General features: G+C 36.9%; 1 protein-coding gene across 2 annotated transcripts in view; it reads left to right on the forward strand.

Moving 5' to 3' along the window:
* LOC131063388 (probable rhamnogalacturonate lyase B) overlaps positions 1-27,622 on the forward strand; it is a 263,290-nt gene extending 235,668 nt beyond the window's left edge. Inside the window, exons 14-15 of one of the 2 annotated variants that reach the window (XM_057997193.2) lie at positions 26,958-27,084; positions 27,186-27,622. In XM_057997193.2, coding sequence (XP_057853176.1) covers positions 26,958-27,084; positions 27,186-27,428 — 370 coding nt within the window. In that variant the 3' untranslated portion in view covers positions 27,429-27,622. Of the gene's footprint in view, positions 1-26,957; positions 27,085-27,185 lie in introns of those variants that run through there. The other variant, XM_057997194.2, reaches the window with a different exon arrangement.
* The last annotated feature ends 337 nt before the right edge of the window (positions 27,623-27,959 follow it).

Genomic DNA, 27,959 nt, shown 5'->3' on the forward strand with positions numbered 1-27,959 from the left:
AAAGACAGCGATTCTCACCATGTTCACCCGTCCTTACCTACTGACTATTATGGCCTGCCAGAATAGTAGGACCCCTTCAATCTTCCTCCTTTCTGATCTATTTCCAAACTTGTAGGAAGTAATGACATAATCAGCATAAAGGTATGGCTAGCATGAGGGTACGACCAGCTACACAAGAACTGAACCACCAGTCATTAAGCCTCTCAAACACCTCCAAAAACTTCCGATATACTTCACGAATCTGTTAATTTGATTATGCTAATATGAACCTGGCTCTGATACCATGTTAGTTTTTAGTGATCAAATTAGTTGTATATAACCTACCTCTTGGAGGAAAAACCCAACAACCAAAGATCTCAGATCTGATTAGATTAGGTATAGCAGCAGATTACAATACTGCCCTTCTAGGGCATACAAAGAACTTATCTGAATCACAGTTCAGGTCAGATTTGAACAATCGCCCAGATTGTTGATTGCAGATCATGTGAGGGAGTTTACTTGCCCTACAACAGATGTAGCATAGCCTGAAGTAAGTTCAGCAGCCTTGGGGCAGGTTCGGCAGCCTTGGGGAAGACTTGACAGACCTAGGAGGATGTTCGTCCAGCTAGAAGACAATTTTGCTGACTTCATAATGTAGTTTGCTGATCTTTTGGAGAAGAACAGATCGCATTAAGGCAGATTATATTCGCTTATGTTATATGACTTGTGACCTCAAGTCACTTCCTTTATATACATGCCCTTAACCCTTATGCCTAGGTCGGCTTTGGAGCCAAATTACAAATTCACAAGTTACATTATAGGGCCAGACCCATTTATAACCACAAGTTACATTCGCCGTTATAGGGTCAGACCAATATCACAAGTTACATTGATTAGGACCTGACCAATAACACTTTACAAGTTACATATTAATAGGTCTTGACCTATTGAATTTACAAGTTACACAATATCCCAAATAGGCCCATACACAATAAATTTTAAGGCAGAAGGCCACATTAAAATTTACCAAGCTAGGTCGGCCCAATCAAGGGATACGACCTAGCTACATTTTCAACACTTCACATTTAAAAAAATTAATACTTATTTAAATATCTATTCAAATGCAAGTTTCACAATAAATTGAAATAAATTAATTTTATTTCAATTAAATCCTAAAATTCCTTCCCACTTGCACGCTAACCATCTTCTTGATTCTTCTAATCTCTTCTAATTAGCCTAATCCCCTCCTAAACATTTGCACATTTCTTAAGGAAAAGGTCAGTTCTCAAAAACCCCCAAAGTCTTCAATAACCATTAAAGTCTTTGTCTTCAAATGGTTAACCTCTAAAGTCTTCCAAACCATTAAAGGCTCTTACATATCCATATATGGTTAACTCAAACTCAACCCTAGGTTAGAGACTTTCTCTCTAACTTAACCATCCATTTAACTCATGGGTTTCTTCAAGCATTCATTACTTTGACCATGGTTATCCTTTAACCCTTGCACAAGAGTTTATGCTTTGGATAAAAGCTTTATCCACTAACCTAAGCCTAACGAAACCACCTAGGGTAACTCTCATGTCATCTCAAGCAATAAATTATTTTTCCCTCTCCTCTCAAGCCTTCCCTTGTTGACACTTATCAACATGTGATTGGCTTGAAGAGGAGCACATGGATTGAGGATCACGACTTCCTCAGGCAATCCTAACCCTTCCTCAATAAACTCCATCTCAACCCTTCATTTGCCCATTTCCTCTATAAATAGAGCTCATTCCTTCATTATTGAGGATACACACACACATAGGAGTTATCATGCATTACATTTTACTTAGAATTTGAGTGCTTTGTAGGAACCTTTGTATTATTCTTTAGTTTTTCCACTAGTTGGAATTACTATTTAGCCTCTAATACTTCATTTGTATCCTCATTTAACACTTGACACAATCAGCCATCTCCCATCCTCCATTTGGCATCCCTTTTGTGCTAAGTGCTCAAACTGAGGGCATACATCAAATAGCAGCATGATCTTGGAGAGGAGGAGGACAAGGAAGAGCCATGGCATAGCGAGTATCATGGGGAAGTTCATTTTGTTTTTTTCATTTCCTAATTAGCTTCTTGTTTAACTAATCTTTTTTGATATGTTTTGAAAGGGTTTGAGTTCATTATGTTTATGGTTGAGCATGTTATTTAGATGAACTCATATTGGTTTTCCACTAATCCCCCATTATCATTGCATCAACTTGTATAATCTTATAAATTTTAAGGAACACACTTCACAATTTGACAAATTTCAAATCTCTCAACAAATATTCTTACGTTTCATGCAAACATGACAAAAAAATGTCACTTTAATATGGCAAATGTCTTACCTATACATCAAAATGCGCTCCCAATCCTCTACTATGTAGTTACAATGATATTTTATCTCATGTAATTGTGATATACACAACCATATTCTCTTGAACCACTATCCATCCTATACAAAGTAATCCTAAGTAGAATCCTTACCTCCAATCTTAGGATCCATGCATAAGTTAAATCTAGATTTGTGGCAAACAAATCCTTCTTCATCTCTATGCTTAATAAATTTTATTCTCATGGTAGTCAATAAGACTCACGTTCCACTCAAAGCCTTTGTAACTTGAATGGTTACACCAACTTTATGATTGAGGACAAAAGAAAACCCTTGCTAATACTCCACCTACTTCATGTGCCTAGCGATCAGTGTAACAACCTGTCGCTATAAAGTCACCTTGCAAGGTACCACATCTAAATCCACTTCGTCATCCAACCAATATGACCTTGTTGAGCAACTTGAATGGTTACACCAACTTTATGATTAATCTTTGCTTGACTATTAATAAACATCAATTATGCCTAATGATCGGTGTACAAAATGAACTCCTTTGGAAAAAAATAGTGTCTCCACTTTGGTAAGGCTTGAACAATCACATAAGACAAGTTGAATCATAAATTGAAATATTTTCTTGGATTCATTCAACTTCTCACTTAAATATGCAATGGATTTACCCTCTTAACTTATAACTACACTAATAGCCTTATTGCTAGCATTGTAGTCCACTAAAAAACCTTCTTAAAGTCTAGTAGTGGTATTATTTGTGCATTTATCATCATCTTCTTTAGTCAATCAAAAGTCTTTCTTATTGCAACTACCCCTTCAAGTTTGTCCTTTTGAATGCAATGTGTGAGTGACACACAAAACCCACTAAAGTTTATATATTCTATGGTATTGACCATTCAACAATGTTTGAACCTTCTTTATACTCATATTCTCAATTCATCTTGAAATATCACAACTCCCAATTATATTAGCTCCTTTTGCATAAAACTACTTTTCATAATTATACATTATTTATCCATATCAACTATGCCAAAACTTGTTCAAAGTGTTCAAGATGTTCTTCCCTAGTCTTGCTAAACACCAAAATATCATCCAAATTAATTGACTTATATTTAAGAGAAGTTTCAAAACTTCATCTGATAGTCTCATAAAGTTACATGGTTTATAGGTGAATCCAAAGGACTTGTCTAGCCACTCATATGGTCCATCCTTTGTTTTAAAGGATGTCTTTTGTCTCATCTCCTTCACATACTATAATTTGATAATACTCTCTTGAAATCAATCTTAGAAAAGTAGCATGCTTAAATAATCCATCAATTCATCCATATGGAATAGTGGAAACTCATACTTGATGGTAGTATTGTTAATAGCATGAAAGTGTACACATCCTCCAATCTCTTCCCTTCTTGAATATAACTATCACATGCACAACACAAGGGCTCGTATTTGTTCAAACTAGACTTGAACTCATCAATTTTCTACTTGTTTGTTAAATTATATACTCATTCTAATAATCTTGTGTGATTCTTATCAAGCAACATTGAGTCTAGATTAAAATTTGTGTAGTATGAAATATTATACATTGTTAACAAAAAACTTCAAGAAATGGTGAAGTGCTTCTGGATAAACTATGTATGTTTTTGAATGGACGTTTTGGATTGCACTCAACAAGACATCATCAAAAATTTCATTGTCCATGATATTCTCAAACTCTAATGGTTCGCTTACCTCTAGCTCCATTTAGTAATACAACTTGGATTCCTCTAGTACTGTAGAACTCACAACCAATGCATGACATAATTATTCAACTTAAGAACGCTTTTGGCCAATAAGGACATTATGCAACATTCTATGATTTCTTCTTTGGCCTTTAATGGTTTCAAACTTATTTCCACCCTTTCATGATGTTGAATGTGTTCTTTCTTCCATTATTAATGGCACAAACATCATACTATTGAACACTACTGGAAGCTAAGAGACGGGGGGAGGGGGGGTGAATCAACATGTACAAAAACTTGATCATATTAAGTTACTTGACCCATAATGTTCATCCAAACATTTATGTATAAAGAATAAACCACCAAAACACCAAAAGCATCAACACAAGAACACCAAGTTTTTTATGTGGAAAACCCAAACTGGGAAAAAACCATGGTGAGAATCTAACTCACAATATATATCAACAATTTACAATGAATATGGCTTCCTGCCAAAGAGCTCACTTCTTCAAACTTGTAGACTAAGGTGCACAACCTTAGGCAAGATACAAAATCAAGACTTGCTCTACTGAAGATCACTTCTTCAAGGCAAGATACAAATTGTTGTGCAGAGACAATGGAAATATTAGATTGAACTATATACAAAATAGCATTTGTTAGAATGCGGATAATAGTTCACAATTCACAGTCATATGTCTTCTCTGCACAGACACCAAACCTTAGATCTACTTCGCACTTCCTTCAAATCATCATAGCACACTCCTTTTATTCATCATCATGTATAACATCTCAAACCTTCCCAATACACATTGTTTCCTGCATTGAAAGATAGATTATTGTAAAACCAAAAGTTTGAAGCTGCTATCCTTGCTTGTTCATGCTTCTCTCTATTCCATCATGTACCTTCAAGTGAAGGTTGTGCACCTGAAACATTGTGTGGTACAAAAAACTTAGGGTCTGATGTAACAGGAGTGCCACTAGCCTCACCCTCATTGTCACCAAAAGATGAAAGTGACTGACGACCACAAGTGTGACCAATGGGACCTGAAGTGGACAATGTGGGATTCATTGCAGCTGCCATGGCTTCTTTTGTTTTTTGTCTTTCTTCCTTTTGCACATCATTCTTAGCAAGAATGGCCTTCATCTCTCTAATAATCTCAGGAGTTGATTTGGGGCATGCCTCCACACCATATTTAGGTATTTGTGCAAGGTAGTATTTTAATCTATTGATTCCACCTGTCATCCATTTTGTACATTTGGTGCAAGTGACCTCCCCCTTTTTGCTTCCTGGAATCCCATATTTCCATGCTTTATCTCTTTGTCTTCCTGACCTTGGGGTTGCCCTTGGAGTTTAACTTGCCATTGCTGATTTAACATGAAAAAATAAAAAAATCAGCAAGGTTTTATAGAAAATCAACAAAAAAAATGACAATGAATCATTTGGGAAAAATAGGATTCAAAAACAAGAAAAAAATATGAGGAAATAACTTAGGAAAGAAAATAGAAATTTTTTTGGCAGCATATCCCCTTGTTTTTCAAAAATGCCAAATGAGTTGAAAAAATAAAACAAAACTGAGTTTTATTGGTTATATGGCATGTAAACTGGGTTGCGCGAGTCCATATGAAAGACTCGCGAGTCCGAGCAAAAGACTCGCGCGAGTCCTTGCGAAAGACTCGCGAGTCTTTCATATGGACTCGCCTCGCAAGTCCTTGGCGAGTCGACTCATGGCTCCCATGGACTTGCTAGTCTGTGGCGAGTCCATGAGTCTTAAGACTATGGTTAGGATAGGCTTAGGAGTAAGTTTTGAAGTGTTGGGTTGGTTCAACACCTGCACGTGGATTGAGAAGGAAGTCGGCCTTCTCCGGAGATTCAACCCCCTTGCGCAAGGTCCCACACTTTGGGGTTGTTTCCATGTTTCACAAGGTTGCTGAGTTTATAGCTCAACAAGGGTGCAATCTTTTGTGATAACAGATTCCTTGAATCAATGGTGGCAGGAATGCCGAATTGGAAATCAGTCCAAGATGTTTATTTTCCACAAGAAACTCACATATATTAAAGCCAAACTCAAGGAGTGGAATAGGGTTCATTTCAAGAACATTTTTACAGAAAGTCAAAGATGTGATATCCCCCTTAATTTTTGTTCAAAATTATTTCAGTTTACAATCAACACAAACACCCGTTAGTGTTAGAAAATGAAATCCCAATACTGCTGAAAGTAACCCTTTCCACCTTTTGATCACCGAGAGCCCAATTAGGGAGGGTGAGAGCATATAGTGTTGAGGGGATTGTTAGATGCAAGAAACTGAAATTGATTACAATACTTGAGCGGCACGCCAACCCCTTTGACTTTTCAGCAGGATAATGAGAATACTGAAAGATCACTTGGTGGTAAACCAACCGAGGACAAGCCAAGAAAATGAAGTAGCAATCACTCAACCGCTTATCCAGCGGGAGGACTAGAAATGAAATTACAAATCAACTCTGCCGCTTATGCAGCAGGAGGACAATACTACAATATTCAAAGTAGGCGGCAAAGCTATCCTCTTTCACTTATGCAATGGGACTAAGAGCAATAATCCAAGTAGATAGTTGTTAGTACTACTAACCAGCTTTACAATGCACAATATGGATTACAAATTAAGAAAAATCACTATCCCAAAGATAGGCGGCAAGGCCAACCTCTTCCACTTTGCAGTGGGTCTAAGAAAGATCAATAGAAATTGTTGTTAGTACTACTACCAACATTACAATATGAATCATAGAAGATAAGAATGCAAAACCAACAACTGCAAACAATTACCAAGATCTTTCTCTCCACACCAAAGAACCCACACACCCTAAAACCAACTCCACTCAAAAAGACACTCCAAATCGGAAAATCTCTAAATCTGATATACTCCCAGCACGCTGAAAACACAGAGACCAGCAACACCAAATCTCACTAAAACACTCACAACTCGCCCAATTCTTAACCAAATGACATGAAATTGAAAGCATACGATCACTAGGAGGTAGGCGATCAATCCTAGGACAACAAAACATGGCAAACTGACCCCAATAATTTATGCATGCATCCCAAATCACTCAGCCACATGGTACGGCCAGCTAGGGTATGATTTTGCAAAAAAAAAATCCCAAACACTATTTTAGACTCTACAATCTCACAAAATGAATCGGCCAAACCACAAAAAGAGATAGAAGAAATACCCAGAACGAGAAGAATGACACATTGAAAGTCGTGACCAAGAATCTACTTCAACACACTCCGCGACCAGCAACAAGTACACTCAGAAATCCACACAAATCTTCACCACATTGAGTCCAATCTGCTCCTCTGGATGAGAAACAGACATACATTCAGCTAGGCGCTATCTCTCAAGCACGAAACTGAGGCACTAGAAGGTATGCATTCCTTCGTTATCAACCAAAAATAATGGATAGTCTCAAATGAAGGCCAAGCATTCTTATTTATAACTTTTTAGAGCTCCAAATTCAAATTCAACTCCCTCCAAAATGCCACGAAATGAAATGCAATTTCATCCAATTTGGGTGCCCAAGCTAGGATAATGTTTGCTTTAATTTTTAAATCATGTATCCTCACCAAAAGGGGTCGTCCACTTAACTTAGGCCCAAAAATAATTCTTAATACATCAATTCGCCCCCCATCTAGCTAGGTAGCAATATACTTTATGAAATATTCATAAAGTGATATATGGTGTCCAAGGAAGTAAGTGAATTATTTTACATAAAATTAACATACTTCATTCTAGGGTGTCCAACATGCCCTATAAATAATTCACTTGTAAAATATTTTCCTTAAACATAAATCACCCAAAATAAGCTCCAAAATTGTTGGAAAACAAATTGCTCAACTGTCTTGCCAGAAATAACCATCTGAACTAGCCTGTTGAAGCCCTGCTAAAAATAGTACTTACTAAAAATAGCATACTGCTAAAAATAGTAAGTGTTTCCAAAGTGATTGTAACCGCATTCTGAGTAGCTGTCGCAACTTACTAAAAATTAGTAAGTCAGGAAAAAGTCTTCAAATTGATTTGCATGTTATACCATCACAAGGCTCTCAGAAAACCTAGAAAAACCCAGAGAAATAAGCAGCTCTCGCCTCCACTTACTAAAAATAGTAAGTTTGCCAAACTCCGCTGCTTGTTATGCATGTACCATCATGGCGAAGCTCTCCAAAAACCCAAAGGAATCCAGAACCCAAACTGACAAACTCCAACATGCAGGCCACCAAAAATGTCGAAACATCCTTCTAGAAAATAGGAAACCCTAATTCTGCCTCTGATTGACCAACAGGTCTCAGAATTGGCGAACAAACCCCCAAACAAACTAGAGAGGAAAAGGGGACACTACAAAAGAATTGAAGATGAATTGAGGGCTCTGAATGATGTGGTTATATCTCATGGTATGAGAGATGAAGAGTTCAAACTGGAGCAAAAGCTAAAAGTGAAACAAGTAGAAATTTTGGCCAGGGAGGAACAATTTTGGAGACAAAAGTCACGAGAGCTATGGCTCAAGGAAGGGGACAAGAACACAAAATTGTTTCACAATTCTGCAGTCACAAACAAAAATAGAAATAGAATATTGGAATTGGTCAAAGAAGATGGGACTGTGATCCGCTCTAAAGAGGAGATCAATCGAGAAGTGGTGAATATTTTCAAAACCTCCTGAACCGGGATAGTCAAAGTATAAATCAGAGAACTTTCAGAAATGATTTCCTCAATCAAATCCCCAACATCATTTCAGATGAAGAGAACAGTGAGATATCTAAGCCTATCACTCTGGAGGAACTCAGAAAGGCTACATTTCAACTAGCCCTTGCGCCTGATGGATTCTCGGCTTGCTTCTATCAAACTTTTTGGGAGATCATCAAGGATGATCTGCTCAAGGAAGCAAAGGAATCTTGAAAAAAAGCAACAATTTTTGGTGCCATCAACCATACCTTCTTAGCCCTCATCCCCAAGAAGAAGGAAGTGATAGGTATGGGTGACTTTCGACTGATTGCTTTATGTAATACTTGCTATAAGATAATCACCAAAGTAATGACAAATAGACTAAGAAAGTTGTTGGATAAGATCATTTCAGAGGAACAGAGTGGGTTTGCCCCAGGTAGGTCTATCTCAGTGGGAATAATTGTTGCTCATGAAGCAATTCACACAACCAGGAAACTTAGGAATCCTAGCATGATCATCAAATTGGATATTATAAAAGCATATGATCTGGTAGATAGAAACTTCTTGTTAGATGTCTTAGCTAGATTTGGTTTTGATCGCCCCTGGATTGAATGTGTTAGAGGATGTATTGATTCTTCGAAATTCTCCATCCCTATCAATGGATATTTCAACACTAGCAGGGGTCTAAGGCAAGGAGACCCATTATCTCCATACCTTTTCATCATAATGGCAGAAGCGTTGGGTAGGAGCATCATAACTGCTAGGATAGAGGGACAGTGGAAGCGTATTGAGATCACCCTTGGTATTGAGCCAATCATACATCAACAGTTTGCTGATCTGATACCATCCTTTGTGGAGAAGCTTCTAGGGGAGAAGTCAAAAGTGCCAAGTCCATATTAGACAGTTATAGTAAAGCTTCTGGGCAAACTATCAATTGGCAAAAATCCGATGTTTTCTTTCTCAATGTTCAACCGGGTCTACAACTAGACATAGCTAGAATCTTGGGCTTAAAAGTGGCACAATTTCTTGGGAAATTCTTAGGCCTTCCTCTATTTGGAGGTATCATCAAAAAGTGTTATTGGGACAGATTGATTGAAAATTGCAAAAAGAAAATGGAGCTTTGGAAAGGAAAATGGCTAACCTCTGCAAGCAGATTGCTCATGGTCAAGGCTGTCTTATCAGAACTGCCGGCATCAGTTGAAGACAGTCTTAATCAAATTTTGAAAAGATTCTTCTGGATTGGCCTCCATGATGATCAGAAACAACCCCTTCTTGCTTGGGATAAGGTATGCAAACCAAGGAGTGCCGGAGGCGCTAGGATTCGACAACTCAAAATCATGAATTTGGCTCTCGAGGCTAAGCTTTCTTGGATCATGAACAAATCAAATTTGAAGTGCGTGCGAATTTTAAGATGGTATCTGGATTCTGATGACCCCATTAGCATTCTAAGAATCAGAAACCCTCCAAAAGGCTCGACCAATTGGAATTTCATATGTGAAAGCAGGGAAATAGTGTCAAAATACATCACTTGGGAAGTTTGCGATGGCCAATCGACATCCTTTTGGGATGACTCATGGGATGGACATAAGAAACTAGGGGCGGATCAAAGTTTGACGGAGATCAAAGTTGCAACTTCTAGGGTTTGGGGAACTAGGGTATGCAATTTTAGAGTAGTCAAGATTGATGGAATGGATAAATGGTGTTGGAAGTCCTCGGATTGCATCGATGCCCCCCAAAGTCAGAAAGACTCTCTAGCCAACATTCTCAAAGACAAACCCATTCCACTCTCTCAGGACAAAGACAAAATCAGGTGGTGTGCTCCAAAGGATGGAGAATGCAAGGTAAAACTTGGGTATAAGCTCAAAGAAGCAGCTTTGGAAGACGGTCAATGGCCAATCAAACTCCTCTGGGGCAAAGATGTCCTACCCAAAGAAGGTGTTTTCTCCTGGCTAGCCATCTAGGGAAGAATTTTGACTCAGGATAGACTTCCCAAAATTGGGATTTGTGCACCCAGTAGATGTCAGTTGTGCAAGAACAATGTGGAAGCTGTAGATCACCTCCTTTGGACATGTCCATATGCTCAATTTTGTTGGAAATTTTTCCTGGGGAAATTGGACCTCCAACATGTGGAGCCTTAGAGGATTGGAGAGTGGTTCATCTCTTGGCCAACACCGATCCATAAAGGAATGTTCAATAGCATCTGGGCGGTTCTCCCTTCCACATTGATATGGGAACTCTGGAAGGAGAGGAACATAAGGGTCTTCAGGGATCAGGCCATTCCTAGGGAAAATCTTGTGTCGAAAATGGAGGCAGCAATTGTCGAGTTGGTAAATGAAGCGGACAAAAGACATTAGAATCTCTAATGCCTTTGCAAATCGAGACAATAAGTTGATGAAGAAATTTTCAAGCTTGGTGGTTCCTATGGGTTATGATTTGTCTCAATCGAAGGTTTTAGATAAGCACAGATCTATATGCTGGCAAGCTTCGAAGAAGGGATGGATAAAGATAAACTTTGGCGGAGCTTCCTTGGGTAACCCAAGACATGCAGGTGCATCCTGTATAGCTAGAGATGACCAAGGCTTCATTATCGGAAGATCAGCTGAATATATTGGGAATACCACGAACAACATAGCAGAATTCATAACAGCCTTAAAAGGGGTTGAGCTTGGTAGGAGATTGGGGATTGGAAAAATCTACTTAGAAGGGGCTTCTCTTTTGACAATAAATGGAATTAGGAACCAATGGGTTGTGAGTTGGCAGCTAGAGAGATGGCTTAATGCAATAAGGGAAGCGCTCAAAAGTTTTGAAGAATTTAAAATATACCATATTTATCGAGAAGGCAACGAGTTGGCTGAAGACTTGGATAAACAAGTGGCAAGCATAAAACCATCATGGATTCACTCCACTCTGAACAATGATTTAGATATGACGACAGTCGGATGTGGAAAAGATCACGAGTACGAGAGGTATTTCAATGGGACAATTTCCAATGTGGCTAGCATGTGGGGATGTGACATGGGAGGACAGAATATACATGTGGCATGTCTGAACTTTTAACCAAGTGATGAACTTATTAATTCAGAAAATCATCGAATTGTTTGGTTTTCCTTGAATTCGGTATGATTGCTAGATGGCGATGGTTTAAGCCTCCATGTCATATGTAAGGCATTATGGCAGTAAAGGCCTTTCTCATGATTTAATTCAAGTATGGGTTGGGGAATGATCTCATTGTGATAGACAATCATTTCGAATCGCAGCCTTTTTCGGAGGTGGGAGCTATATATTTGGTAAGTGTGGAGGCAATGTCAATTCATAGCTCCCAACTTTTGAGTAATTTGGAAGCAGTAGCCATGGATATCCCTGTTTTGTTGGAATCAACCAAGTAGAAAATGGCCTTTCTTGGGGAGATTACGAAGAAGCATCTACTAATGGTCCTAGAGTCAAAACACTTTATGATTTTGCATGCAATCAGGAAGGTTCTAGGCATGGAGTTTTTGAAGGCGACTCACAAGTACAAGGTAAACACGAGCATGTCGGCTATGTTTCTGGCAACATGCATTCAGTTGGGAGTTTGCAAACCTAGAACGAAGAAGGTTGGCCAGATGATCTTCCGACGTTCCTTTTTAGGGGAAATTGATGTTGTTCTAGATAACATTGACGGCCAGAGTCGAATTCTGTCGGCCCATCAATACTATATGTCTTGGGATGGTAGGAGGTAGGTGAGGAAATTATGTATTGTTCAAACTATGGAGTGGGAGAAATACAACCAAGGCCACGTGGAGAGATATAGAAATTTGGCTTTTATTCTATTTGTGACTGGTAGTCTAGCAAGGCCAAAAGGGTATGATTTGGGGAAGTATGTGAGGGAGGAAGGCTTGCAAGGTAGGTGGGATATCGGGGTGGATGAGAATGGTGTTGTTGCAGAAGGGAATGACTGTGGGCTCAGAAGAGGGGAACTGTGGATTCCGAATGACATGAGGTTTGTGGAGGAAATCGCGGCTGGGGAGGCTCATGTGGAGTATGGGAGAGACTGCCCAATTGTTGCGCAAGCCCTTGCTGCTCAAAGGGTATATGAGAATATCTCCAGCCCCTCGAAAAGCAATTGACAGTGCCTTTCGTCTCAGGGTTTTTTTTGTTTTCTATCAAATATCGTAGTTTTTTATATGTTATCGTTTGTAGCAATGTGAATATAGTAGTAGTAGAACGCAGTTGGGAAGAATGTCTCTGCATCCAAATTTTGTATCCCTGGCCAGAGCAGTTTTGTAGAATAGGTGCCAATTAGTGACCTTTTTTGTGTTTCTTGTTTTGTTGTTGGATCTAACCCAACTTTTTGGATGGAGAAAACGGTATACAGACACCTCTGGCGGATGTATATTTCCTCTTCTATCAATATAGGTGATGGCCTATCCAGCTATTTACTTACTAAAAAAAAACATATCTACAACTAGGATTCAATACCACTTGATCCAATCATAGATAGACATTCTAGTGAAAAAGACAACCTATTTGTGCAACCCTAACATGAAAATGAAAATACTAATAAAAGTGGACAACAAAAGTAGATTAAGAAGACAAATGAAATGAAAAAATTATAATATTATCAAATTCTTTGACATGACTAGGATTATTCAACATTTCAACAATGAGTGTATGTTGCAATTTTTGTCCTTGATACAATAGGTTATTTCATTGTTCAATGATAAAAATCACTTCTAGAATATTCCATGCTCATATTGTAAGCCTTTTAAAACCCTTTATTCAGATTTTCTTCTTCAATGGTTATATTATGTTATCAAACTCTATTAAGCCTAAATTAGAAATCATTTCATGACTCGTAATCCCCTAAGTTCCGTTTTGAATGGTGATGAATGAGTTTTACATAGTGAGTGCAAGCCATTAGGATAAAGTGCTTTGAACAAAAGGTAACACAATGCACCATGCACAAGTTTGGGGGTAAAAATACATTTCGTAAGATATCTTCGTTGAATCTTAATGCAAATAATCATGAACCTCCCTAGGAAAAAATAGGCTTGGATACGTACTCAAATGTTTGTGTGAAGATTTTTTTTTGTTGCATGGTTTGACCATGACTTCTTTGATAAGAATTTTAGTAGGTCATCATTGACCAACAATTACTTTTGAGAATCCACATATTTAGTGTAGATTCAATTTATCATGAATTATGAATCAATTCGAACCTTAAAACAACTTATTCATAATCCTTTAAACTTCAAATCTTAAATAGCTTATTTATGCAATTATGAAACACAAAATCATAAAGCACAACACACACAAGAACATTAGATTTATGTGGAAAACCCAAGAAAGTAAAACCCACGGTGAGAATCAATCACACAATATGAATAACTGATTAAAATGTTCAAGAAAGCTCACAACACCTTATTGGCATTGCAAGACTAAGGTGCACAACCTTAGGGCAAGATAAAAAGGACTTGCATTACTGAGAAACACAATTGTAGGGCAAGATACAAAAGACTTGCAAACATTGAAGATCACTTCTTCAAAGCAAGATACATTACATATAAAAGAGAAACATCAATATTATTGAACTGCGGGCAACCACATCCACTAATATGCTTATTAAAGCTGTCAAAACACATTTTAAATTGCCTTCATTACTGCTCTACTATACTTGTGAACCTTTACACAACTTCACATGCACTCTGCACATCACACACAACTCATCTATTTATCTACAAAATGATTTCATTCATTTTATACCATTCGCAACCAATGCAACATCAATAAGGTCGGTCTAATTAGATGTAACGTGTAAGATCAAAATAGTCTGCCTAAAAACAATCTTCAATACAATGTGGAAGGCAAAATGAAATGTGTGAAGCATCGCATCATGTCAACACACCTTCCTATTCATCCCAAATCAATGGACCAAAATATTATAGGTCGGCTCCAAATGATAAAACAATTAAGGGCTACCATCACAACTTACTCAAGTTACAATGCAGACCACCAAAAACAATTGCAGATGCTCAACATGGCATCACTTGATATCAACAAATATAAATCATCAAACTGCATCACAAAATATTTGTGTTGCATTCCTGTACATTGTCACTCTGTCACTATACAAACCTGAACTCATATCGACATAACTCCAACTGTGGACCGCTACGATCATCTCCAAAGCTTCAAAGAAGCTATATTACAACTTGATATACCATATGAAGTGACTGCAATTAGTCACCAACTACTTGTAAAACCATTGAACAATGCCACTATTACTGCACTACTACAAATCATATTCGAACCAAATATATCACCAAGTTATGTATTTGAATCAACAAGTTTGACATCAATGACAACAAGAACTCATGTTTGCAACAATCTGCCCCTTTGTTATTAACAGCAACACTTGTGCCAACTACAAACTCACTCCCCCTTTGACATCAAAAGCAAATGGTCTCTCCTCAATAGAAGAAATTCAATCTACATCTCATCATTACTCCCCCTATCTACAACAAAACCTTGAAAGTAAAAGCTAAAACTATACTCCAAAACACTTTCTACATAATCGATATATACAAAAGAAAAAGTGTCTTGCCGATAGGAACTAAAGTACCTTACAAAGAAGGTGGCATAATGCTTTTATGAATAACCTTAAGTTGCGACAAAGTAGTTTTACATTCATCTCTCACAGAGGGCAACAATACACATTGATGTTGGTGTTGGAAATAAGCCACACCCGGACCAACGATGGACTGGTTCAAGAGGGGCCAGTAGCTCAATGGTAGAGCACTCCAGCAGTGTATGGAAGGTCCTAGGTTCGAGTCCTAGCTGGTCCATGTCTCAACATGGTATTAGAGCCATGTCCAGGCTAGAAGTCCAAGCACACGAGAGGTGTGGCTTAAGGGGGGGTGTTGGTGTTGGAAATAAGCCACACCCGGACCAACGATGGACTGGTTCAAGAGGGGCTAGTAGCTCAGTGGTAGAGCACTCCAGCAGCGTATGGAAGGTCCTAGGTTCAAGTCCTAGCTGGTCCATGTCTCAACAATTGACACTCGATCTTCAAATAGAAGATCCTCCACCTCTGCGCAGCTAATCGGAAACATTAATGATCCATCTAATTTCTGAGAGTTTTCAGGTAATTTCACCATACTAGTGAGCTTTAGATCCACTACATCTCTCAGAAAACTAAATCGTTTCTTTATCTCCTCCCTTTGGTTATTGAGTAGATTCAACTTTAGGTGTGAATTTTTCAATTGCTCTCTGCCATTGCTATAAACATCTTTCTTAAAATCTACCACACTAGAAAGCTGTACAATCTGTGCCTCTACCTTATCCATTTGATCTCTGATCTCCTTAGTGGATATTGGCCATTGATGACAAAATTGGTACATGACCACTACATCATCCACAATCTTCTCAAACACGCTTATACTATCTTTTAGTTGCGTGTGTGCATATGCACACCTATCTACTAACTCCTTTGTCCTCTTCTCTTTTACTTTCTTCTCTACATCCCTTAAAATAGTTGCTTCTAGGCTAGATGCATGATCATTTAGACCCTTAAGCAACACCTGTAGTTGCTCCGCATTACTCAAAGTTTCATCTAGCATAACCTTTAGAAATTTTTCATGAAGAAACTTCAATGTATTATTGATCAATTCTGTACACTCCACCTGAGAGATGATGGAGAACATCACTCATATGTAACATGTGAAGGGGTGACAACTGGCTAAGGTCCATATGACGTTGGGACATAGGTACCTAAACTACCTTTGAAGTAACCACCGGTGCAAACTTCATCTGCAATAGTAACAATTCTGATATAGAATCTTTGAAAAGTCTAAAAGATTCTCCACCAAACATACTCCTCTCTTCCTTTGTTCCCTTCTCCTTCTCCTTTTCCTTCTCTAAGCTCTCCTTCTCTCTTTTGTCTTCTCCTTCCCCTCTGTTTGCTCCTCCTGAAATACTTTTGCCACATTTTCATCTATATTCATCTAGCCATCTAGACTAGTTCCTACACCTGTATCTTCACCTTTCTTCTCCAAATCAACATATATGATTAGTTGCTTGTCTGTTTTCTTCTTCGGATTAGCTCCAGTACTGCTTGTGCCATGACAAATGCCTTCCAAATCAGTTCCAATGTTTTGTTTTTTTCGGAGGAGAAGATAAAGTCCTCTTCAAATCTTCTACATCCTCAATTGCAACATCTTCAACCTATCCAACCATCCTTTGAATGTCATCTGGATCTGGTCTCATTATGAAATTTAATCTTTACTTAGTTCTTAATCTTGTATTGTGTTCCTACACAATCTTAGTTCTATCCTCCTTAGATAAAGGGTTGCACACCATGCCCAAAGCTCATGTCCTCATATTGGACTCCATCGATGCATCTCTTCTCCTTGCTGACGTAGATTCTAATAATTCCTGCAACAACATGCCAACAATATCACTAATAGTGTTATCTATTGGGAATTAGTGTTCACATAGGTGTTAGAAATTAGAGTTTATGTTGATAATGTTAGCAGCAACTAAGAAGGAAAACTGAGAGGAGGGGAGGAGAGGGGGGTGAATCGGTTTTCACCAAATTTAACAATTTAAGCACAATCTCAGATTTCAACCAACTATAGAAAGAATAAAGATAAGGACATTGATACCACAACACATAACACCAAGATTTTTGATGTGAAAAACCCGGTTAAGAGAAAAACCACGATGGGAACCTACTCACAATAAGATGATACTCTGCAGTAGTATGTGTAAATATTACAATTGAGAGTGCACATGCATTCAGGCACACTACTTAGAGCTCACTGTTCAAGATAAGATGACCCAGAAGACTCCAACCCTAAGGGAAGGTTCACTACCTTACAATAATGATCGGACTACAATCCGGATTACATGAACTACAAATATAGCATCTCCTTATGCCTGATGACAGTTCCGGTTAAGCACATTTGTTTGCCCTGCAACAATATCTGCTCAATACACCATACCAAAGGATAAATTCGCTTATGCACACATACACCACTCTCAGATAATGCAAACACACCATCAACCTACAAATTACATGACTATATCACCTATTTATACAATTCATCAACTTTGACTACAAGGTCGGTCAAGCCCTCAACCCTTAATTACAAGATTACATCACATGATACATAGATCAACCACCGGACCAATATAATGACATATATGACATAGCATGGACCTAAATCAACTCTCCAAATAGGCATCACCACCGGAAATCTCGCCAAGATCAACCGCAACACGTTACACCACCAGGAATACCGCATAACACGAAGAATATCACCGGATCAGCAAAATCACTAAGAACGCGTACAAAGATCAATGCGGACCACCAAGACAAATAAGACACGATCAGGAAAGACCAATAAGCATATTAGAACCATCCGCAATAGTTGCACTAACACCACTTATTCAAATCTTCATTGATCAACATACTAACTCTCATAAACACCAAACAACAACAACTCGGATTAGAAAGATAACTTGCGGAGCACCAAATCACGACCCATTTGAATTGAAGATACACATGAACATCCAAAACATTCTCCCAAATCCACATCCAAAAATATGATCATACCAAAGCTCACTGGATCAAATACCAAACTCTGCCAACCACAGAGCAGAAAGACTGAACTACAAACCAGATCAAATAATATGAGCAAGTAAACTTTCAAATCACTGAAATCAATAAGGAGTGAAGTATTCCAGCATTCCAAACAGATAAATCAGCCATATCAACTCAATGCAATCACCGGAGTACCAAACAGCTCTCTGCAACACAAGAACACAGGAATATGTTGACATCAATGACAACAACATATCCTAGCAGCAGCAATATCCAACAGATAAGTGTCATAATATTGAGAAACAACTTAATTTTATTATCTCACATGATTTGTTAAATAGAAAATTTGAATTGTAGTAAGAATTTTATTTGGGTTGTTCCCTATTAAATAGGATCTAAAAAATTCTATATGTAAGGAACGGATGTGAGGATGTGAGAATGTGTAAATTGAAGCCTATTATTCTATGTAAAGAAAAAATTATGTTTCTATTTTTCTGCCCAAAATCTTTGATATGGTATGAGAGCGATTAACAAATCTCGGGTTTTGTATTTGTAGCTACTGTCTATTTAGTGTTGGTATGCTATAAGCTTTAGAATAGGTAGGTTGTTATATTTAGGCTGTAAATTCTGTTGTGTGTCATAGGGCATTGAATCACCTCAACTACTTACTCTCTACAGAACCTGTCATTTTGTTGTGCTATTCACTTCCCGATATCCGATCATCAGATCGAGTCCCCAAAATACTGCTCATCCATAAAGTGGATGTGATTTAAATGTCGCTTTTTAGATCATAGCAAGTGCTAGAATACAGAAAGAAAATATCTCAGAGCAGTTGTATTCACCTTTGGCGTGAAGATTCTTCTCAATCTGCTAACCATTTGTAGTAAGCCAATAGATCTGGTGTGAGTTTGTTTGCATTTGTGATCTCAACAGGCATAGATCTATTCAATAGAGGTGACTGGGTTGAAGTGGTGTGGTTGGAACCAGTAGCAAAGGCGTCTATTTTTTTTATATACTTATCTGTAAGACAAACACCTTACTGATGGTGTTGGCTCTATGAGGTGTTGATATTGTGGTGAAGTGAATGCCCAAGGAGGTCCCATAATAAAAGATGTTGAGTCGCCATTTTGAGAAGAACATGGTTTGAAGAAAAGAATCTCTGATATGCGCTATGCCTCATCAAAAGCCCGACAAGGCAATTAAAATGACTTCAGGATTTAGTTCACAACAAATCCACAGTCACTTATTTCTGACCTGGTCTCCAAGCAGTTTAGTGTAAGGAGTGTTCGCTGCAAGAGGAGTGGAAGATTAATGGTAAAGCTCAATGTCAAGGTAGGTTCTTATTTTGCGTTCTCATAATTATTTTCCTTTTCTTCTGCAACATTGGCTTGATCAGCATCAGGAGTTCAAATTCTTGGAGCTTCCCAATCGTCAATTGCTCACCTCCCATATTTTTACGAGCTCACTATGAATACTTTGTGGACAAAATCTTAGGCCGAAGACAATAGAAGAGTTTGGGCTTAGAGATGGAATCCCATCGGTTCTTCACCAATCATGGTCTATTTTTTCATGTGGTGAGAATCCTCGTAAACGACACTATGCAGGCCTTAGATAGAAATGTGGCTAAATTAGATTTTTGCGGGCCTACACTGCTCACACTTGAAGATTTGAAGGAAAAGGAGTGTTGAATTTCTCAAAGGAGTAAGCTGCACACTGATCTATTTTCTTTGCTAGACAGTGATGATATCTTGCCCTGGAGCCCTAGTATGTAGTGTTTGGCTGTGAAAATTCCAAGACCGACAATATATGAAGATGGAATTAAGAGCCTTGGTTGAGAAATGTTATTGTCATGGATCAACTTGTTCAAATCGGTGTAGGTAAATTTTTATTTTTTTTAAGATCATGGATCATTTTTTACAAAACGGTGTAGGTAATTCTTTCTCATACGGGCATAGTTGGAGGTGCTAATTTGGGGTTGTAGATTATGCTTATGTCTTAACAAATAGTAGTATATGTAAATTTGTGTTTTTTTCTATTAGCATCAAGCCATGTTATCAAAAGTACATCTAACAAAATATAGTGTGTTGTCAAAATCATTTTTGAGTCATTATTTATTTTGTAAAAATTTAAAAGTGTTGAATACAAATTATCTCATTTATAATTAGAGTGCATGATCGGGGGTACCCGAGGGCAAGGTGGGGATATTCTTTCCTTGCAATTGTGAAACGAGCCTTAAAAGCCAAATTTGCTAAGTAGCAAATATATTGGAGGATGGAGGCACGGGACGTTGGAGGACATTCAACGACCTTTCGTTAGTCATTGGCGACGAGGTTGTGAAATTGCATTAGTGACAAAACTATTTGTGCCAAAATGACTAAAGCCAAGATCAGTTTCCAGGTGGCAGCAGTAATTGTCTCATGTCATTTGTGATCAAAGTTGCAATGATCTATAATGGTGGTTGCATATGCAACAACAAGGGCTTGGTGTTTAAGCTTTTTATTGTAGTGCTTGGATGTGTTTGTCCCCAATCACAAGAGTTGATGATTATGATTGGATGTGTGTGTCCCCAATCACAAGAGTCGATGATTATGATTGGATGTGTGTGTCCCCAATCATAATTGTTGTGAGCAGATGTGTGTGTCCCTATTCACAACCTTGATGTTGGATAGATGTGTCTGTACCTCTCCAAAGTTAATGTAATACTTTGGGTAGATGTGTTAGTCCCTATCCTCGTTTGCATGGGTATATGTGTTTGCCCCCATCCTTGAATGAAAGTACACTAAGCATAGTGAGGCTAGGACTGCTTCTCATGAGTATGTGTGTATGCCTCTACTCTTACCTTATATTTTTGGTGAGCTATTGAGTGCAATCATCAAGTATTGTGATGTAATTTATCCCCATGTTCACACTAAGGGGGTTGTTGGGAGTTAGTGTTCACATAGGTGTTAGAAATTAGTATTTATGTTGATAAGTGTCATAATATTAAGTTGTTGAGAAACAACTTAATATTATTATGTCACATGGTTTGTTAAATAGGTTATTAGAATAGTGGTACATATTGATTTCTTAAAAACAACTCAATATGAATAGGAATTTTGTTTGGGTTGTTCCCTATAAAATAGGATCTGAAAAAATCCTATAAGTGTATGCATGGAACGAATGTGAGAATGTGGAAATTGAAGCCAATTATTCTATGTGTAAAAATCTTTTTTATGTTTCTATATTTTTGCCCAAAACCTCTAATATTATCAAAGGTAATCAAATACTTGAGTATGACCTCTTCTATCTTCTCTCTATCAGCCTAATAGGACTTAACATATAACTCTACTATCTCATCCAAGGAACCATGTACACAAATAGAACTTATCAAACTATCAAGGTCAAACAATCAATAATTAGCATCAATCAAAGGAGTACACATCTCCTTCTTGTTCATTGGTTGTTCACTTGCTTCCTCTTCTTGGTTGGAATCTCTGTCAAAGAGAGCTAAGTTCTCTTCCTTTCACTAAGAAGCACCTTTTCCTCTTCGCTCTCATCATCTCCAATCTTGATTTTTTCCCTTGCTAACCTCGTCTCGATTACAAACTTTACTTTTTCAACTTCTTCATCGGTGTTGTTGTCCTCAACTTCCTCAACCACATGCTCCAAACCTTTCCTTCCTCTTGTAGCCTTTTGTTTAGGTCTTGGTCCTTTCTTCTTGCTTGTCACATATCTAGCTGGGGTTTCAGAGTAACCAATCTTTAGGCAAAGATTGACCTAGTCCACCTCAATGCTTGCTTCCCAACTGCCTCTTCAATTATAGGCAAATTAAGTTTTGATAGAGCTTCTCCATTCTCTTTGGATGTCCTTTATCAACTTTCTCCTTGATTATTCTATTCAATGTCTTTGTAGTAGTTCCAAACATGTCTTCATTTGGATCAACTTCCAATTTCAATAAAGTGTCAGTATTCTTCTCAACTTCTTATGGAGATACCTCATAAGGTAACTCAGACAACCATGCAATCCTCATTTCAACAACCTCTATGTAACAGTTGTCTCTACTCACTAGAAAAGTAATTTCACTCTTGTATTTTATAACCAACTCACTAGGGATCCTCCATCTAGCTTGCATCTTGCTTTGAAAACTTTTAAACCAATCCCAATATTGCTTGTTATACTCATCTGCATCATTCTTAATGCTTCTAATATGTTGTTTGATTTGTACTCCAATGGGACGAAACTTGTCCCTCATCTTATTCCCTATACCTAGAACCTCATTCGTAAACATGAAAGCCAAACATGCAATCATCGACCCATTACCTAAATGGATACTTTTCACTCTTGTTATTCTCAAGGTCCTCAATCAATTGCTATCTCAAAAGTTCACACAGATCAAACTTTTCACCCTGAACCACCATTTGATATGCAACATAGATTGCGGTGGTTGTGGCAGAATCCTCATAGTTTTGGATGTAAACCTTATATGCCACACCCTTTGTAACATACTTGATGCCCGGATCAACTATATCTTCTATTGTCATCAATCTCTTATTAGATACTGAACCAATCAACCACGCTACCATATTGTTCTTCATCATTTTCATCACTGTGATAGCACTGGAGGAGCATATCCCAGTCAAGGCCCTAATGGCATCCTTTGTGATTCTGTGAGGTTGATCAAAATACATGATATCACTATGAATCTGACTCAAAATAATCCGAATCCATGCATTATTATAGCCGAAGTTAGGGAAATCCTTCCAAATGTTCAAACCTAGCTTGGGAATGTGCTTGTACTTGGGTTTGTATGTCATCAAATCATCCTCTACTAATTTCTTCCACAAATAATTGAACTTTACATGGCTCACCTCTATCAAGGGCTCATGAATATAAACCCTAACATCTTTTGTGTAAGCAACGTCTATCGAAACCCTCAAAAAGGCTCCTTCCTCGTCATTCACCATAGCCACAAATGGTAAGGCTTGAATACCAGTTGTGGCTTCAAAGATGGATCAACAACAATTGGAGTAGCCATTATGTACCACAAATTGTAACAAATAACCAAGGGTTTGCAAAAGAAGCCTTGATCGCATTGTCTTCCACACTAAATATCTTTCAAATTTACAGTATCACAAGTGATCAAAATGAATCGAAAAAGCCAATTTATCTATTGTGTTCACCTACTTAGGGTTTTTTGACATAAATGCATTTTACCATTACACACCAAAAAGTTGATACTTTGTTTACCCTTAATCACAAACATCTCTGAGGATCAACACAAACGTCCAGAATGCTCCGGAAATGCCTTCACATCATGTGCTATGCTAAAAACAATTTAGCATCTAAATTGCAAGGGGATTCATAAGATCTTCCATCAGTTCTCCCCCTCTGACAATGCATATAGTCTAGTTTTTGGAGGAAGTATCTGCACCATCAATTTGTACAAATCCATCCACTTCCTTTCCTTCCTCATTCTCATCAGATTTCTTGACCCATGCCATCTTCATCTTATCCTTTTCTTCATTGACATCAATCTTCTTTATCGGATCAAAAGTCTTCTCATTCTTTCTTATGCAAAATCTAGCAATATGTCCTAATTTGTTGCAGTTATAACAAGTTAGACCTCGTTGCAAACCAAGTCCATTCCTTCTGACATTAGACTTGTACTCAACAGACTTGTGCCCATATTTGTTGCATGCATAACAATAGTGATTGAAAGATTGAACATTTCTACCATAGTTTGTATATCCATTCCACACCATCCTACTTCTACACTCATTTGTGTTAAGTCCAAACTCATTGCACAAGTAGCATTGACCATTTAATGATTGAGATCTAATCTAAATTCTACATTCACTAGCTCAATGTCCAAACTTACTGCATGAAAAAAAGTTACCATTAAAGGGTGATGAATACATGGTTTCAACAAGAGGAGGCTTCTTGAAGTTCTTCTTGTTCTGGACCAGAATAAGGCCTTTTTAATCTTCATTGGTCTTCTTCAATTCATCCTTGACCTTTTCCTTTCCTTTATCCTCTTTGATGAGAGTGTAAGAGCTTTCACCCTTTTCAAAACCAAGTTTACCTTTATCCTTATTTTCCTTATGAGCACTTAGCATCGCATCAAGCATTTCACCACCACCTTTAAGCTTCAAGCCCTTGTCAATTTGCTCTTTTGCTTCTTTCAACTCTTTTTTCAACATGTTCACTTGTTGTTTGATACATTCTCTAGATTTGATATGTAGCTTTGTTTCAAGATCATCAATGGTCTTCTTTTTATCTTCAACTTGCTTTCTCAGATAACCAATGTGTTCTTCTTTCGTGTTCTTTATTCTACTTTCATCCAGGTCAACAAAAGCAACTCTTAGTTCTCCTTCAAGATCTACAACTACATTTATATGCCATTCATGTTGTTCCATAACATCCAAATCTTCAGATGCAAACATTGTGTTCAAATCCCAAATCTAGCTTAATTGTTAGATTGTTTCTTCAAAAACCTTTCTTTGATACCAATTGTTGAACACACCATAGGACTAAGAGGGGGGAGGGTGAATAAGTCTAGACCTTAAAACAACTAATTCATAATCTTTTAAACTTCAAATCTCAATTAACTTATTTCTGCAATTATGAAATATGTAAGGTCATAAAGCACAAATCACACAAGAACAATTGACTTACGTGGAAAACAAAAGGAGGGAAAAAATACAATGAGAATCACACTCACAATATGAATAATTGATTACAATGTTTTAGTCTCAAGGCCAAGGAAGCTCACAACACCTAATTGGACTTGAAAGACTAAGGCACACAATCTTAGGGAAAGATACAAGGGACTTGCATTAATGAGACACACAATATCAAGGAAAGATACAAAGGACTTGCGAACACTGAAGATCACTTCTTTAGGGAAAGATGGATTACATATAAAATATAAACATCAATATGATTGAATTGGAAGCAACCGCATCCACTGATATGCTAATTATAGGTCACTATCAAAACACATCTAAAACTGCCTTCATTATTGCTCTATAGTACTTGCAAACCTTTGCAAAACTTCGCATGCAGTTTGCACAACACACACAAGTCATTCATTCATCTACCTAATGATCTAATTCCTTTTATACTGTACATAACCAAAGCAACATAAATTAGGTCAACCTACACACAAGTCATCCATTCATCTACCTAATGATCTCATTCCTTTTATATTGCACGCAACAAAAGCAACCTAAATTAGGTCAACCTAATTAGATGTAATGTGTAGGATCAAAACAATCAGCCAAAAACAATATTTGATGCAATGTGGAAGTTAAAATGAAACATGTGAAGCGTCACACCTTGTCAACACACATTCCTATCCATCCCAAATCAATGCCTATGGATCTGCATGCTACCACATGAACCAAAATATTATAGGTTGACTCCAAATGATAAAACAACTAATGCATACCAACACAACTTACTCAAGTTACAATGCAGACCACCAAAAACACTTGCGAATGCTCAATTAGCATCACCATATACCAACAAATACAAATCATTGAACTGCATCACAAAAATTTGAAGATAGAGGAATACAACGCATTCTTGTACATTGTCACTCTATAACTATACAAACTTGAAGTTAGATCGACATAATTCCAAATGTGGACCACTAAGATCATCTCCAAAGCTTCGAAAAAGCTATATGACAACTTGATATACCATATGAAGGGACTACAATTAGTCACCAATTATCTGCAGAACCACTAAACTTTGTCATTGCTATTGCACTACTCCAAATCACATCCAAACCAAAGATATCACCAAGTTACATATTTGGATCAACAAGCTTGACATCAATGGCAACAAGAACTTATATTTGCAACAAAACATTCTTTTATGATGAAATTATGATGATTGAAATCTTAATAAAAACCTACAAATTTAATAAAATGTGAAAATAAATAATTAAATGATAGAAGATTTACTTTCCCTTAAAGTACGTTTACATTATTTTAATTTATATTTTTATAATTACCCATGAAATTAGAATCCATTATCATAAAGTCCAAATGGTAGATAGGGAAGTGAACGTTTTATAAGATATAAAAGTAAGAAAAAAAATGTAATCTTCTTGTGAGTAGGTACATGAAAAGGCATTTAAAGTTGTATGATCAATTTAAAGAAATTATATTCGAATGTTCTTTAGAAATTGGGTATTCAAGATAGTTGTTGGAAAATATTTAGAATATGTTTACAGTTGTATAATTTAGGGGCCATGAGGGAGCTTGAAACCTCTTTATACACAACTTCTTACATTTTACATTTATGCTTTTTAAATGACAAATAGACATTTCCATCAATAATAACTATACAATATGATGATTCATTTCATAAATTTAGGAAATAGAGAACACATATCAAGGTAACCATGACCATGACATTTTACAAATCACTCTAAATGTTTTTTTTGTGGAACATGGAATTTTATTAAATTTTAAATTGTCATTTTTTTATAATTTACTTTATTTTCTCTACAAAGGAATTTTATATTTAGCATGTTGGACATATAGATTAAAAGGGACTTTGATAAGATTTTGTTTGTATGTTTCATCAATTAGTTTTTTAAAAAAAAATTTATATGATGAATTTTAAATGTTAGGAAGAGAAATGATGGGACATATCAAGGAACAACATGGCAAATCAAATTTCAAATTAATACATTGATTCAAATTGGGTTTTATACGTTGTTCATATCAATTGCATCCCCAACACGTTCTATTCTTCAGGTATTTATATCTCTCTACCATGTGTTTTATGTCATTCAAATGTTTAAATGAAATAATTTGATCTTTTAATATCTAATATTATCCTTCTTCAAATGTGCAAGGTGCGATGCAATGATCCAAAAGTAGAGCCTCCTCATTTTGAGACTCCACTAATTGGACAAGACAATTCAGTAGCTCGACATGGAATTCATGGATTTTACCAACTTTTCATGATGCAAATAAATCCTTATTGGTTGGTACATGGGAATAATACATTATTCCTCACACAAAGGGTGAATACAGGTCCATTTAATGGCATTTTATATGACTATATACGATTAGAGGAGCCTGATGTGCCATATTAAGGAATCAAGGTCAATATTTATTGATGAACATATTTTATATGATTATGATGCTTTTACAAGGCACGTCCTTGATGGGAATAAAATATCTTTAAATGTTTGGAAGGATCTCTTAGTTTTTAATGTTTTTATTGTAAATATTAAAATCAAAACATCTTAATTCTAATCAATCAACATAATTATAGTGTTGTGTCCAATAGCCCCTCACTTCTTCCTAAAGCAAAACAATTATAATATAGTTTAGAAATTGTTTTGATTGTTGGCTTAGATTTTATTATTAAATTGAGTATGTTTTGAGTTTGAAATTTGATTTTAAAGGATAATGATTTGACTTTGGTTGTTAAATTGATGTTTTAATTGTTTGACAATATGAATATGTGAGATTTTTTATGAGATACAATTTTAAAATGGGATTCTCAATAAATTCACACTTAAAATAATATAAAAAAGAATTTATCATGGTTTAATTATATTTTATTCTATGCCAAAATGTTTTGATTTGAATGCATGGAAGAAAGTCATGTCAGAAGGTAA

This window comes from Cryptomeria japonica, chromosome 10, assembly GCF_030272615.1.
Source record: "Cryptomeria japonica chromosome 10, Sugi_1.0, whole genome shotgun sequence".
NCBI classification, from domain to species: domain Eukaryota; kingdom Viridiplantae; phylum Streptophyta; class Pinopsida; order Cupressales; family Cupressaceae; genus Cryptomeria; species Cryptomeria japonica.